The 13,889-nt window shown below is 45.9% G+C and overlaps 1 protein-coding gene across 7 annotated transcripts in view; it reads right to left on the minus strand.

Annotated features, from left to right (window-relative positions):
• PIAS3 (protein inhibitor of activated STAT 3) overlaps positions 1-11,879 on the minus strand; it is a 35,563-nt gene extending 23,684 nt beyond the window's left edge. The window contains exons 1-2 of one of the 7 annotated variants that reach the window (XM_083589372.1): positions 8,589-8,727; positions 6,892-6,954 (exon numbers count right to left, since the gene is read on the minus strand). In XM_083589372.1, coding sequence (XP_083445498.1) covers positions 6,892-6,954; positions 8,589-8,612 — 87 coding nt within the window. In that variant the 5' untranslated portion in view covers positions 8,613-8,727. Of the gene's footprint in view, positions 1-27; positions 423-6,891; positions 6,955-8,588; positions 8,730-11,705 lie in introns of those variants that run through there. The other 6 variants (XM_083589370.1, XM_083589376.1, XM_083589375.1 and 3 more) reach the window with 6 other exon arrangements.
• Between the last annotated feature and the right edge of the window lie 2,010 nt (positions 11,880-13,889).

The following is a 13,889-nucleotide window of genomic DNA, read 5'->3' on the forward strand; positions in this document are numbered from 1 at the left end:
AAGCAGAGTTTTAAAAATACTACTTACACAACTAATTCATAGTCCTGGACACCTCCCAGTCAAATACAAGATTCAAAAGCAGTAATATCAGCAACTGCAGTGCTGATGTACTTGATTGGATGGCCAAGCAAGCAACAATTCTAGGATGTGGTGCTGGAAAAACACTTTCAGATGTTGCCAAACGCAGACCATCTTCAGGTGCTTCATAAATGTGTGCAGCCTAAAAGGTAGGGCGTTTCAACCTTCTGGACCTGGGCCCTTAGCTCATGAAGTTACCCGCAGGAGCCCGAAACATTCTTTCTCTCTCTCATTTTCCCAAATGGCAAAAAGCTCTTATCACTAGCTCCTAGATACATTCACGGTTGCCATTTCAATAAAACTAAGACATGTATACTATTAAAAATTGCATAGCTTTATCTTAAAAATAAAAAAGTCAAGCAGTGTGTAAATTGTGTGAAATAAATAAATAAATAAATAAATAAATACACACACAATACAACTGTGAGCACTAAGATATACATTAAATACACACACACACTTCATATTCTCAAATCAGCAAAATAAGTTTAGGGTTAATGAGAAAGCACTGCAGGCAATACAACATTTTCCTAAAATCCACCTCCCTAAACACTTCCCCCAGGTTTTCCCCATGGCTACAAAATGTTTTGGAATGAGATACCTTTAGCCAATTTGCCCCCCTGCTGTCTGCTTCCTACCATGCTTCGTTATAGGCTAAACCAGGGGTCAGCAAACTTTTTCAGCAGAGGTCCCTCAGACCTTGTGGAGGGCCGGACTATATTTTGAAAAAAAAATATGAACGAATTCCTATGCCCCACAAATAACCCAGAGATGCATTTTAAATAAAAGCACACATTCTACTCATGTAAAAACACGCTGATTCCCGGACCGTCCAAGAGCCGGATTTAGAAGGCGATTGGGCCGGATCCGGCCCCCGGGCCTTAGTTTGCCTACCCATGGGCTAAACCATCCCAAAGAATTGAGGGGGAGCAGGACATAACCTACATTCAAGAGGCATTAGGTCATACTTGGAAACTTAGGAGTGGGGGGCAGGTTAGCCATTAATGTCTCCCAAGATCTGGATCATGCCACGGTGGTCACCTGAGCTCAGTGGCAGAACACCTGCTTTGGGAAGAGAAGGCCCAGGTCGAATGCCTCTCAAATGCAGCTCAAAGGATCCGGTAGCCCATTAACTCAGTAGAAAGTACCCGCTTTGCATTCAGAAAAGGGATACCAAAATTATCAAGAAGATGGAGTGACTCCCCTATGCGGAAAGGGACTTTACTTCCTCTCTACAGAAGCAAACACCTTTCCTCTCATTTCAAGATGGTAAAATGTGGGCTGGGGCAATACCACGGTTAGGCAACTCAACACCTGGTTGAGTGCTCATTATTGGCTCTATGTCAGGCTTCTCCAACCTGCTGTTCTTCAGATGTTTTGGACCACAACTCCCATCAGCCCCAGTCAGCACTACAGCTGGGTGGAAAGCAGGAAGTGGAAGGGGGCTAACAGGTGTGCAAGCAAGGGGTAAGGGGAATGGAAGCTTGCAGCATGTCCCCAATAGCTGGTTTGAAAGATCACTTGAATTTAGACACTCTCTTTAAATTGGTTTCTAGTCCTCACTGACTACCAAGATCAAACAGAGAAAACTGACCAGCAACACATGTGAGGTTTGGAGGGAGAGAAGGTGGACAGTCTTTTTTGCAAGCGTACTCACCTCCCACCCCTTCACCCAACTTCACATTTGCCAGCCACATTTCCTCACCTCAAACCTCCACAGGCTTCTCTCCCTGCTCAAAACTCAAGAACAACCAATTCAGAAAATAAGGCAGGGCAACTCTGGTCCAGCAGATAAAGAACTGCTTTGGGGCCTAAGAGAAGATGAGTTGGGAGTCTCACCTCTATTGAGTGTGCAGACCCAGGAGGATGAGAACAAACACCTAACTCACAAGGCTGTTCTGAGGATGAATGTCACAATTATTTAAAACACTAGAAGTTTGTAACATGGTAGGAGCTACTCAGAGATGGCACCACAAATTATAGGACAACCTGAGAGGAAGGCTTACAGAGCATCACCCCAGGGGTTTTCAAAGCAAGATAAAATCCTTTCCCTTTAATCCTCAACAGCCTTCTAAATTTGGGGGTCTCAGAGTTGTTTGGTTTGTAAATGGGGCAGAGGGCTGCTCATTCCTGTTTTATGCTATTTATCTGGTTCAGTCAGCTTTTAAGGTCTTGTTTGCTGCTTTTTTGTTTGTTTCTTGTTTAACAGAAAATAAATTGAGAAATGTTATGAATGCAAACAACAAAACAGTCTATATAGGTTCATAGAGATACGGGGACAACGCATGGTTTTCAATCTGCTTCTCAGAGTTTCAGTGGGAGCTCTTGTCAGTGCAACAGACACAGAGAAGGTTGTCTTGAAGCCAAGAGCCTCTCTGGTTTCCAGAATGCAGCATCAAGAAGGCACTCTTACTCTCAAGAATTACAGGGATCTCTCACTAAGCTCTCATGGGCGTTTTGGTTTCGCTTCTGCGGCCCAGAGGATGGGCCACAGCAAAATGGTAGGGTGTCCCTCTGGCTGCCAATTGCTGGGAATCACAAGTGGGGCTGCTGTGCTCAAGTCCTGCTTTCGGGCTTCCCATAATGGGCACCTGGTTGGCCACTCTGAGAACAGGATGCTGCAGTGGCCAGGCCATTAGCTTGACCCAGAATGCTCTTCTTATGATAAACTTTGCACACAGGAGATCCTAGGTTCATTCCCAGCTTTTCCAGATGGGGCTAGGAAAGACTCCTTTTTGAACATCCTGGAGATCAACTTCCATCAGCCTCAACCAGGATGGCCAATGGATGGAACGATGAGTGTACTAACCCAACAACAACTGGAGGGTCACAGTCTCCTCGGTCTTTGGGCAGGCTCTACTGAGCGAGACCAACCCATCTTCTGTAAAAAGAGGTTTCCCATGTTCTAAGTCAAAATATCTGTGCAGCACCTGAGTTAAGCCCTGCAGATCCACAACTTCTCTGTGCAAAGATGGAGCATTGCTACCTGGGGCAAAGGATTTTGTATCATGACAATATTTTTCATTAATAAAAGAGGAAAAGCAAGTTCCTAGCCTCTGAAGATTAGATTGAAATCATGTGGGCAAAGGTGAAGGCGGAAGCTGGATAATGGCAGGAAACAGGGGCGCTGCAGAAGATTTTAGTGCCCACCCAAGATCTAAATTCCCCCTTTGTTCCCTGTGTACCTGACAAAGCATTGCAAGTTCTTGGGAGTCCTATATATGTATAGTTATATATACAGTGAGGAATTGCCTAGTCTCTGCTTGCCTCAGAGTCTGGGAAATCTTTTATTTTATTTTTAGCTGCCAAATATGCAAAATTATCAGAGCTAGTCCTAAGTATACAATCGCTGAAAACAAACCCTTCATTTCTCTTTCCAAAGGAGCCCCTTCCTGGACACTGCAGCCCGCCCCCCCAACCCCAGACAGACAGACAGACCTCCAAGGTGGGGAAACCAAATCTTTCTTGGTCTCAGTCAAATAAATATGGAACAAACGAAACAAAGCAGAACATGGAAAAAGGGTTGATGGGGGTGAGAAAGAGAGACAAGAGGGGATTCAGTTTGCCGGGAGGGAGCCTTCAGACTTCAAAGAGGTTAAGAAAGCCATCAAGGCAGCCAGCTGGGCAAATGCTCCAGCTCCATGGGTGGGCTAAATCAGCCTTTGAAAATGCAACGCTCTACACACACACACAACCAACCCATGTGCTTAAACATTACTCTCCTCCAAGTGAAATGTCTTAGCTGAGGCCTTATTTGCAGAAGGGGGGATTGGCAGAAAAAGGGCCTGGAAAATTCCATCCTTTAAATGGAGGAGTTGGGGGTGGCAATGCAAGGCCCACAGGCGGCTCCCCACAGCTTGCCAGATCCGGCTCTTCCTGTCTGAAAAAGCACAAAGCAGCAAAAAGTGGGAGGGGGCAGGGGAGAAGAAGGGAGTTTGTGTAGTTGTGTTATCTCCTTCGACCTGACCCACTGTATATGCCTGACACTCCCCACACCTCTTACATTTTTGCAGTTACAGGATTTCCTACTTCTGCCTACATTTACTCAAAAGTATGCACTGCAGAGTTCAGCAGGACTTAATCTCAAGGAGGCATGTGTGCATAATATTGCCGCCTAAACCTTATATACACATATTTGAGTTACTATTATTATTGCACTATTATTATTAATTAAAATTTATATACTGCCCTTCATCTGTAGATCTCAGGGTGGCTCACAACATAAAGGTAACCCAGGGATATTAACAATGTATAGTAATTTAACTATACAGCGAGTCCTTAATGAGAGCCTAGTCTTTAGCTTCTCTTTGCAGTGTTTTCACATATTGCATTTGCCATGGGCATGGGGGGAAATTCTCTAACACCCACCCACCCTTATTGCGCAGCAGGATTTGCAGAAAAATAACTTCTTCTAAGGAGTACCTGATCTCAGATAAACAACATGAAATATGCACCCCACCTGTGGTGGGGAAACGTGGAAACTACAGAGATCCAAAGAACTAGAAAATGCAACAGGAGCCAGACAAGAAGAAGCCCTGGGATCCTGTCTGGTCTCCAAATAACTCACTTGGCAGTCACTGATCTTACTTTACTCATAGGCTAAAAACACGTAAAGTTGGGAGCAGCCAGTTTGGTCCATCTCACAAAAATGGCTTGGAAGAAGACCGGCACATTTTGCTTCATAACTTACTTTCAAGGAGAGCTATAGGCTTACTTTCTTAAAATAACAAAAAAACAAAAACAAAAAACAGAAAATTCAGAATCTTGGGCCCCTGCTGGCTATGGGACCAGTATACCAGGAGCTCCTCTGCCCACCTATCCAGGTGTTAAAAGCAAAGTGTTCCAATTTAAATTCAGGAAAGGTGTGCTCTGGCTCTCAAAAGTTCAGGAAGTGACACGTTACATGTACAGAAGTGCTTCTTTCAGGGCTCTCCAGTTCAACCCGAACCCCAAAGAGATTCCGGCCATGAGGGGCAGGTACCCTGCACAATGTGCCTTGAATAGCTTGCTTGAGCCACCTGAAGCTATTTGGTATAAAGGTATCCTTTCAGCCACTGCTGGTGGCATTTGATCACCTGCTATTTAACCACAGTCAAACCTTCCACAGCCCTGAAGATGAAAAGGTGGCCTGTTGCTGCCAACTTAGCCTTTTAAAAAGTAACTTTTGTTCTTTTTGTTAGAGTTGCTGTCCCTGAGCTTCATTTCTTCCTTTTAAGCAAACTGCAACTGCAGGCTGACCTTGCTGTTCCAAGATAAAAGGGAAAGAAAAGGAACTTTCCCGTGAACCCGTTCAAATTTGAAAAAAATCTCACATAACATTGTAACTCTTAACTGTTCTTTATATATTTTTTAAAAGTTCATTTCATGGTTTCGCAATAAGCAGTAACTAATTTGTTTCTTAGCCATGAGTATCAAACTTGCAGGTAGTTGAAGTTACCTTTTCCCCCTTTTCTTGTTCTAATCAAGCTAATGCTTTCAAAATCTTGACCATTAATTGAATCTTCCTTAACCAGTCAAATGCCCCAGAGTGTGGTCTGGATTGCCTGTCTGAGGGAATGTGTTACACGCTAATGATTCTCACTAAAGATTCTTTAGTCCTTTCCAAGACTATGGCTCCTTTCAGTGTCTCAGCAGCATTCATACATTAGACCTAATTCCTAAAACGTCTAGTTCTGGCTCTTCATGTCCCCCTTCAGTTCAAAAGCATTATTTTATTTAAAACGTTTCTTACACAATGACACAACCATTTCAGAGCAGGTAACAACTATAATATTAATGTTCTCAACATCATTCTTTTCTGCAACAGGTGTGATGGATGTGGTCTGGTTCACACAAACAGCAAGGGGAAGATTGTACTAATCTGGGCTGTAGGTATGGGAATCACAAGACTGATCCACGTAATTTTAAAACAGAACAAAACTCAGATTCTGTGCACTTAGAAAACTAACACAGCGAGGAGAGGAGTTGTAACCTAGCCATTTCCCTGCTGCAGTACGGAGATTAGATTTTACAGAGAGGAACATTCTGTTGTGTGAACTCCCCCTCCCTTGCAAAGTGGTACATTGGAGAAACTGTTTTAACCACCTCCTCTGTTAATGCAAATTAGACTTTTTTGGGCAAAGAAGCAGAGGGCATTACTCAAGGGCTGTGTGTATGTGTGAACAAGCTTTAAAGTCTGTACATGTACACAGCCTATACGAAAAGCCGCTAACACGTATTTGCTATAAATACTTCCAACGACCTGCAGACAAAGCTCCCTTACCACTAAACAATGTGTGGCCACACCTGGCTGAAAGCCCCACGTGAGGTATTCACCAGTCAAGCCAGCTTGTCATTTTATTGACAGAAACTGTCCAGTCTGTCAGCATTCTACGGCTGTCATCTTCCCCTACCTCCCCAAGCAGTTAAAACATGGTGATTCCCTGACAACACAGCCCCTTAAGCCAATGAGAGATGTAAAAAGGATCAGAGATAAGCAAGCGATGCTTGAGTAGATAAGTTTAAAAATGAAGGATTCACAATCCTGTCCTGCAATTTCAAGACCTAGATTTCCCAGCAAGCTCAATGTTGGGGGTTAGTAAAGATCTAAGAGACAAAGTTCTTTCATTAAAAATAAGATGGAAGGTATGGAAAGACAAAAGCTGGAAAGTCTCAACAATTCTATGAATGTTTAAAGAAGTCCCCATGAGTACTCCCAGCCAAGGTGGATAGAACCTCAAGATTTATCCCCAGGAAAAGCCAGATAGGAACCCATGCAGGGGATTTTAACACACCAACGAGGACCCCAAACTGGTTTCAGAATTCGTTAGTTACCAGGGGCAACTGCATATTCCGGGGTCTGGCAGTGGGCAATGATGGCAGTGGGCACTCTGACTCCTAAAGATGAGAAAGAAAGAAAAAAACCATATATACAGGAGAGCAACCCCACACCAAATTCTCTAGCTATGGGATCATATCATGAAGCAAACTGCAGCACAGGGGAAATAGGAAGCTGCTTTTACCATACTTATTAGCCACGTGTTGTGGCTGTATTTGAGCAGATTATAGGGAATAAAGCCATTGGTTCAATTAGCTCAATATTCTCTACACTGACTGGCAGCAGTGGCTTTCCAAGGTTTTAGACAAATGTGGTCTTTCCCATCCCTATCTGGAGACGCCAGCAGGGATCTGACCTGGGACCTTCTGCATGCCAAGCAGACCACTGAGCCATGATCCTTCCTCAATGATCTTATCCCTCCTGAACCCCAGATCGCACTCAATCCATACACCCCTGCCCCCTGCCACAGCCCACCCTTCCACCTCTGGCTTTCATTGCACAAAACTACACATACCCAATGTCCCTTTGGGTCTTCTATCAGCTTCACATCACCCCAGATGTTCTGCCCCCACCCCAGTATTATTTGTCTCCCCCACCCTAATATCCTTTTTACGACACAGGTTTTCCCAACTCCCCACCTCCCCAATTCATCCTGAACCCACGTCTGATTCCCTCTGCTCTCTTTGTACCCCAAACACCCCATCTCCCTATAGCTTCTCTCTCGCCAACATACCTCTCCCTCCACATCACCACTGTACCCCATCTTCTGTTTTGCAGCCCCTCTTTCTCACACTAATACCCCTCCCAGGCAAATTCTCTTCTCACCCCTTCACCCCCTCACTTTGAACTCCAACCCCCCACCCCCTGATCTCCTGTAGGAGTCATTTCCCGCCCCCTGTTCTTACTCCCCAACCCTACCAAGGCTTCTCACTCTGCACATGTTCTTACTCACCCCCAACATCAACCCTCCCCTCCCCCAGCTACTCACACCCCACCCTCTTTACACCCCTCACCTAACCTATACCCCATTGCCCCCCACCCCCATTATTCCCTCCCCCTTTTACCCTGGGCTTTATTGCACAGCTGCTTTCCACACCCACCTCTCTTCTCCCTCCCCCCAACCTGCCAAAAAATTGTACCCTCAGATACCCCCCTTCCAGCCCTCCCCTCCTTTATTTCATGCAATAAAGCTCTCTCATATCCCCCACACACACACCTGGGGGGAGGGTGCCCCTCTTTCTACCCCCAGTTATCCCAGGTACCTTCCCCATCCCTCTTGCCTATTGCAGCCCCCCGTTTTCTACCCCCCATTTGTTTTGTATATATTCAAGGCTCTCTCATATTCTTCACACACCCAAATAGCTGGGGGGGGTTCCCTTCTCCCCCCACAAAAAACGCGCCCCAAGTACCCCCATTTTTCCAACTACAACCCCCGTCATCTTTACCCATTTGCTTCATGCAGCAGAGGCTCCCTCATCTTATTTGGGGGCTCCCTCCTTATATCCCCCCCCAAAATGCACCCCAGGTTTCTCCTCCTCCCCTATCTCCCCCCCCCACATTTTTCTACCCATTTGCTTTATGCAATAAAAGCTCTCTCTTATTTTTTGTTATAATTCTCCTCCCCCTCCTCCCCCCACCCTTTCCTGGGGGGCGCCCTCCTTCCCTCCCCCCCCGCCCCGCTTCCTCTTCCTACCTTTAGCTCGGCCGCCTCCGCCATCTTGAGGCATCGTAGCCGCCGCGGCCGAAAGCGGAGGGGGCGGCCCAGGGAGCGGCGATAAACTCCGCCGCCGCCCGAGAGCCGCACGGAGTGCCAGAGGGGGCAGGAGGAGGGAAGACAATAGAGGGTTGGAGCGCTGGAGGAAGCCCCGCCCCCTTCGAGCTCCGCGGAGAGGCGGGGGTAGATGAGAGGGGGCGGAGGAAGCGCCGTAGAGAACAGCGGGGAGGGCCTAAGGGAGCGGCGCTAAATTCCTCTGCCCGCAGTCAGGCGCACCGTGCTCTTTTCAGCCGCTCTTTTTGTGGGGAGCAAAACCAAATTGTTTAGTTTTGGGGGGGATCCTCCCCTCAAAAATAGTGATTTGACGCTTTTGGAGCTGTTTTTCCATCGCGTTGCCATATATGCGGGTTTTGCTGCCAAAATTTCCCTGACAAAATGTGTATACCGCTTAGTTGTAAGGAGGTGGGGGTGGGGGAGCTCAAAGTGGTTTACAGAAAGAAAAAGCAATTTAAAATTCTCAGTTGAAAACATTTTAAAACGACTATTTCAAACATTCAAAAACAACGATGTTTGACGATCAAGTAAAAAGCATGCCAAACCATGCTAATCTCTGATGCAGCGGCCCTGAGGCTGTCATTTGATTGCAGCCCCACCCCCACCCCATAATAATAAATGTCGTGGCACCTTAATTATTAGCAGATTTATTGTGGCAAAAGCCCGCTCTGTTTGATGCATGTAGTGGCACCCACAATTTGGCAGACATATGTCTGGGACTGGGAGGGTAAAGATTAATAATGCTAGGTAGGTAACCAGCCTTGTAGCTGGAGGGTCTAGCACAGGGGTCAGCAAACTTTTTCCGCAGGGGGCCAGTCCACTGTCCCTCAGACCTTGTGGGGGGCCGGACTTTAGAAGGGAAAAAATGAACGAATTCCTATGCCCCACAAATAAGCCGGAGATGCATTTTAAATTAAAGCACACATTCTACTCATGTAAAAACACGCTGATTCCCGGACCGTCCGCAGGCCAGATTTAGAAGGCGATTGGGCCGGCTCCGGCCCCTGAGCCTTAGTTTGCCTACCCATGGTCTAGCAGGTGGGAGCAGGAGGAATAATCAGTACAGAGTAGCTGCAGCCGAAATGTTATTATTGTTGTATTAGATATATTTATATCCCACCTTTTCCCCAGTCAGGGATTCAAGGCGGCTTACACAGTTAAAATATAATGAGCTAAAAGTATAACAAAGACCATCACTAAAATGTAAATAAACACAAATAGAATTAAAATAGTATTTTTTTAAAAAATATCAATTAAATGTAGGCAGTTAACAATAAAAGCATCATAGCACCAGCCCTTTCTTCAAAATACAGGTAGCCCTGATGCAGGCTCCCTTGTGAGGAAGGGCAGAATGTCAATTAGATAAATATGTTTCTATGAAAATTATACAGGAAAGTTGTATCCATGAGGTTTTAAAACAAAGGGCATGTGAGCTGCAAGTCAGCCCATGGACTTCACACTCACTAACTGGAAGTTTCCTGCTTTTTTCAAGAGCAAATGGGTACAAGTCACCTATTTGTACAAAATCAGGTCAGGAACAAGATGGGGAAAGGGTTAACACTTCCCCTGCTCCCCACTCATGCCATTTTCTTCATTAAACCCAGTGGCGTAGCGTGGGTTGTCAGCACCCGGGGCAAGGCAAGTAAATTGCGCCCCCTAACCCGTGGATTTGCGCCCCCTAACCCGTGGATTTGCGCACCCTAACCCTAACCCCCAGATGTTGCGCCCGGTGCGGCCGGCACCCCCTGCACCCCCCACGCTACGCCACTGATTAAACCCAACCACAAGCTTCTATAGAGGGAAACTCAGCTATCATAAATGCATAGCATTTTCTTTTTATATATATAAATGATTTTTATTAATTTTAACATATAAATTATAATACAAACCACAAAATTTCGCCGCCTATACAGTCTTTTTTTTGGACTTCCATCAGCACCTCTGATAATCCACCGTTTTAATCACTTCTTATGCATTTCTTAACTTCATATTGCCTTAAATTATCATAACTAATCATCCTCCCCTATATCCATTTTTGCAATAGTTCCAATAATTCTCCTCACAAAACTTCTTGCAAACCTACAAATGTGGTCTGATCATCACAATTACTTTTCAAATAGTCTACATAGCATTTTCAAACAACCAATCCATTAATGGATTCATTGGATGAAAAACAGGCAATTGAAATCTTCTGGATGGCTGATGGCCTTCCAGCACAATCCAATATTTGTGTTTACTGAAAGCAGATCCATTTAAAGCGTATCCAAGATATGTTTACAGCACTGTGGTCCATGTACGCTGATGATGTGACACGGAGCTCATGGCAGAGTCGAGATTTGAACCCAGGACTGTTTGGTTTGTTGCTCACCGTGCTAGCCTTTATGGTGTGTGCTGTGCGACATGAGAGAGGGCCTTCTCGGTGGCTGCCCCAGTTTTGGAACTCCCTCCCTAGAGAAGCCACAATAAGATTCGAAGCACTATTGACTGCACATTTATTCAAAATCCAGTTAAACCTATTCAGTTCAATGAATTCAACAAAACTGATGACCGTGATCCAGTGATACCAAAGCCCAGTACAGTGGTACCTCGGGTTAAGTACTTAATTCGTTCTGGAGGTCCGTTCTTAACCCGAAACTGTTCTTAACCTGAAGCACCACTTTAGCTAATGGGGCCTCCTGCTACTGCCGCACCGCCAGAGCATGATTTCTGTTCTCATCCTGAAGCAAAAATCTTAACCCGAGGTACTATTTCTGGGTTAGTGGAGTCTGTAACCTGAAGCGTATGTAACCGGAGGTATCACTGTGTTCATTTGCCTCTTAGCCCATACACCCCTGGTTAATCCCACTGCCCCCCACAGGGGAGTGCTACCACCCACTGATTTTGGGGGGGGGGCCAGGGCAGGAGCTGGTGCTGATGGTACCTGCCAAGGTGCTGATGCCAGGCCTGACCTCAGACCACACACTTTGGTTGCCAGTTTTCTACGTGGAAGTGACTTCCGTGTACGAAATCTTGGCAGAGTGTGTCCCTGTGACTTTCACTTACCAAGTTATTTTTTATAGAAGGTGGTGTTTTCCCTGCCGGCTCAGGAGTCCCAGCTGTCTTCAGAGAAGTCCAGAAACGGTTGTGGTCTTCTCTGCAGTTCCTGCAAAGGAGCGCTATGATCAAGGCTTTCTCGGTTGTGTGTGTGTGTTTCCCTTACTCTGCAGAAAAAGAAAGTATCAGACTCTCCCAAACAGCTCAAAACCACTCCTTCCCCGTCATCTGGGAGGTTTATCTTGGCAGTTGGAACCCGGAAACCCAAGTTAACAGACCCAGGCTGGTTAAAAAAAATTCATCACAGTTAAAAATAACTCATTTCTTTCTTTTTGCTGCCAATGCTGTGCTGCCCCCTGGAGCTCAGCACTCCACAGTGCCAAGCAGAACTGAACCATCCTACTCATTTATATGGCTCATATTTATCAGTGGTTTTCAAAGTGGTTCACCCGCCCCCGGGGGGGGGGGGCAGTGGGATTATCCTGGAGGGGCGCTAAGAGACAAGGGAGGTGGCAGGGGGGCCCTGGAGGTGTAAATGACTCTCAGACTTTCAAAATCAATGTCTGGATCAAGTTCATCAAGCAATGTGCATGATTTGCATTTTCTAATACTCGCTTATTGCCTTCGCAATTTATTACTTAATGTGAAGTGTTTAGGCACACACCTGATACAAGCATAATGTGTGAAGGGGGCTCTTCAGCACACAGAGTGAGTGTCTTAAGAATGTAGATCGGCAAGTGAGTTGCTCTTTAAAACAAGGGCCTCTTGCCACTCGCAGCAGTTGCAAAGCCCACTCTGCAATTTCCTTGTCGGCCACAGTTCCTGGTCGTGTCATTTTGCTCTGAAACCCTTTGAGGAATTGTGGAAAGCATCTGAGAGGGCCTCACGCTCTCAAAACCCTCCTTTGGAAGTTAAAAAACAACAACCACTGGACATCTCGTGTGATTAAAGGTAAGTACCACTGTGTTTTGGACCATTTCAAGTTTCAAAGTTGTCTTCAGGGGCAGCCCTACGTAGAGCATGTTGCAATAATCCTCTCTGGAAGTTTCCAGAGCATGAAGTACGCATGTACTTTCAATCAAGCTTTACCTTTACCATCGTCTCGTGGAGACACACCTAGCTTTTGCAAAGGAAGGTGCTCACTCACCTTATCTGCCCCGGGTAAGTACATAGGACCTAAGAAGAGGTTGCTGGATCAGGCCAATGTCCCATTATCCTGTTCTCACAGTGGCCAACCAGTGAGATGCCTGTGGGGAACCTGCAAACAGGACCTGAGCACAAGAGCTCTCTCCTCGCCTGTGGTCTCCAGCAACTGGTCTTGAGAAGCATTTACAGTGGTACCTCAGGTTACAGATGCTTCAGGTTACAGACGCTTCAGGTTACAGACTCCATTAACCCAGAAATATTACCTCACTTTAAGAACTTTGCTTTAGGATGAGAACAGAAACCATGCTCCGGCAGTGCGCCGGCAGCAGGAGGCCCCCGTTAGCTAAAGTGGTGCTTCAGGTTAAGAACAGTTTCAGGTTAAGAACGGACCTCCAGAACGAATTAAGTACTTAACCCAAGGTACCACTGTACTGCTTCTGACTATGGAATCAGAGCTAGTAGCCATCAATAGCCCTCTCTTCTGTGAATCTCTTTAATCCTCTTTGAAAGCCATCCAAGTTGGTGGCCACCCCTGCTTCCTGTGGGAGGGAGTTCCATAGCTTAACTTTGTTCTGCATAGAGAAAAGCTTTGGTCTGTCCTGGATCTTCCAACATAGTGGGCCATAAGCATCTCCTTTCACTACCCCTTCTCTCCAGTCTCTGGGGAAATGGCCACAGTCGGAGGAACAGCTTTGTGTTAGTTCCTCCCAAAGGCATTTTTTAAAAATGGATTGTAATTACTCTGTGCGCCATTTCCAGGGTCCCTTTCAAGGAAACCAAGCAAACAAGGAAGTTGGCAAGGCTTTCCACCAACCGTGTCAGTTTCATCGGACAAATTCAGAACGGATAAAAGCAGAAGGCAGATCAATTCAGTACATGCATATCTAATAATTTCATTTGTGATTTGTTCTGTTGATGGGTGGGGATGGGGGGCTGAGAGCAATGCCGGGGGGTGGGTAGAATCCCCACTCCAGGGTAAATGGAAACTTTGCTCAGATCTTTGGCAGACATTGTCTACACCCTGGAGGCAGCAACGCTTCCAGTTGC

Source organism: Podarcis filfolensis (assembly GCF_964270895.1).
Source record: "Podarcis filfolensis genome assembly, chromosome: 16".
NCBI classification, from domain to species: Eukaryota; Metazoa; Chordata; class Lepidosauria; order Squamata; family Lacertidae; genus Podarcis; species Podarcis filfolensis.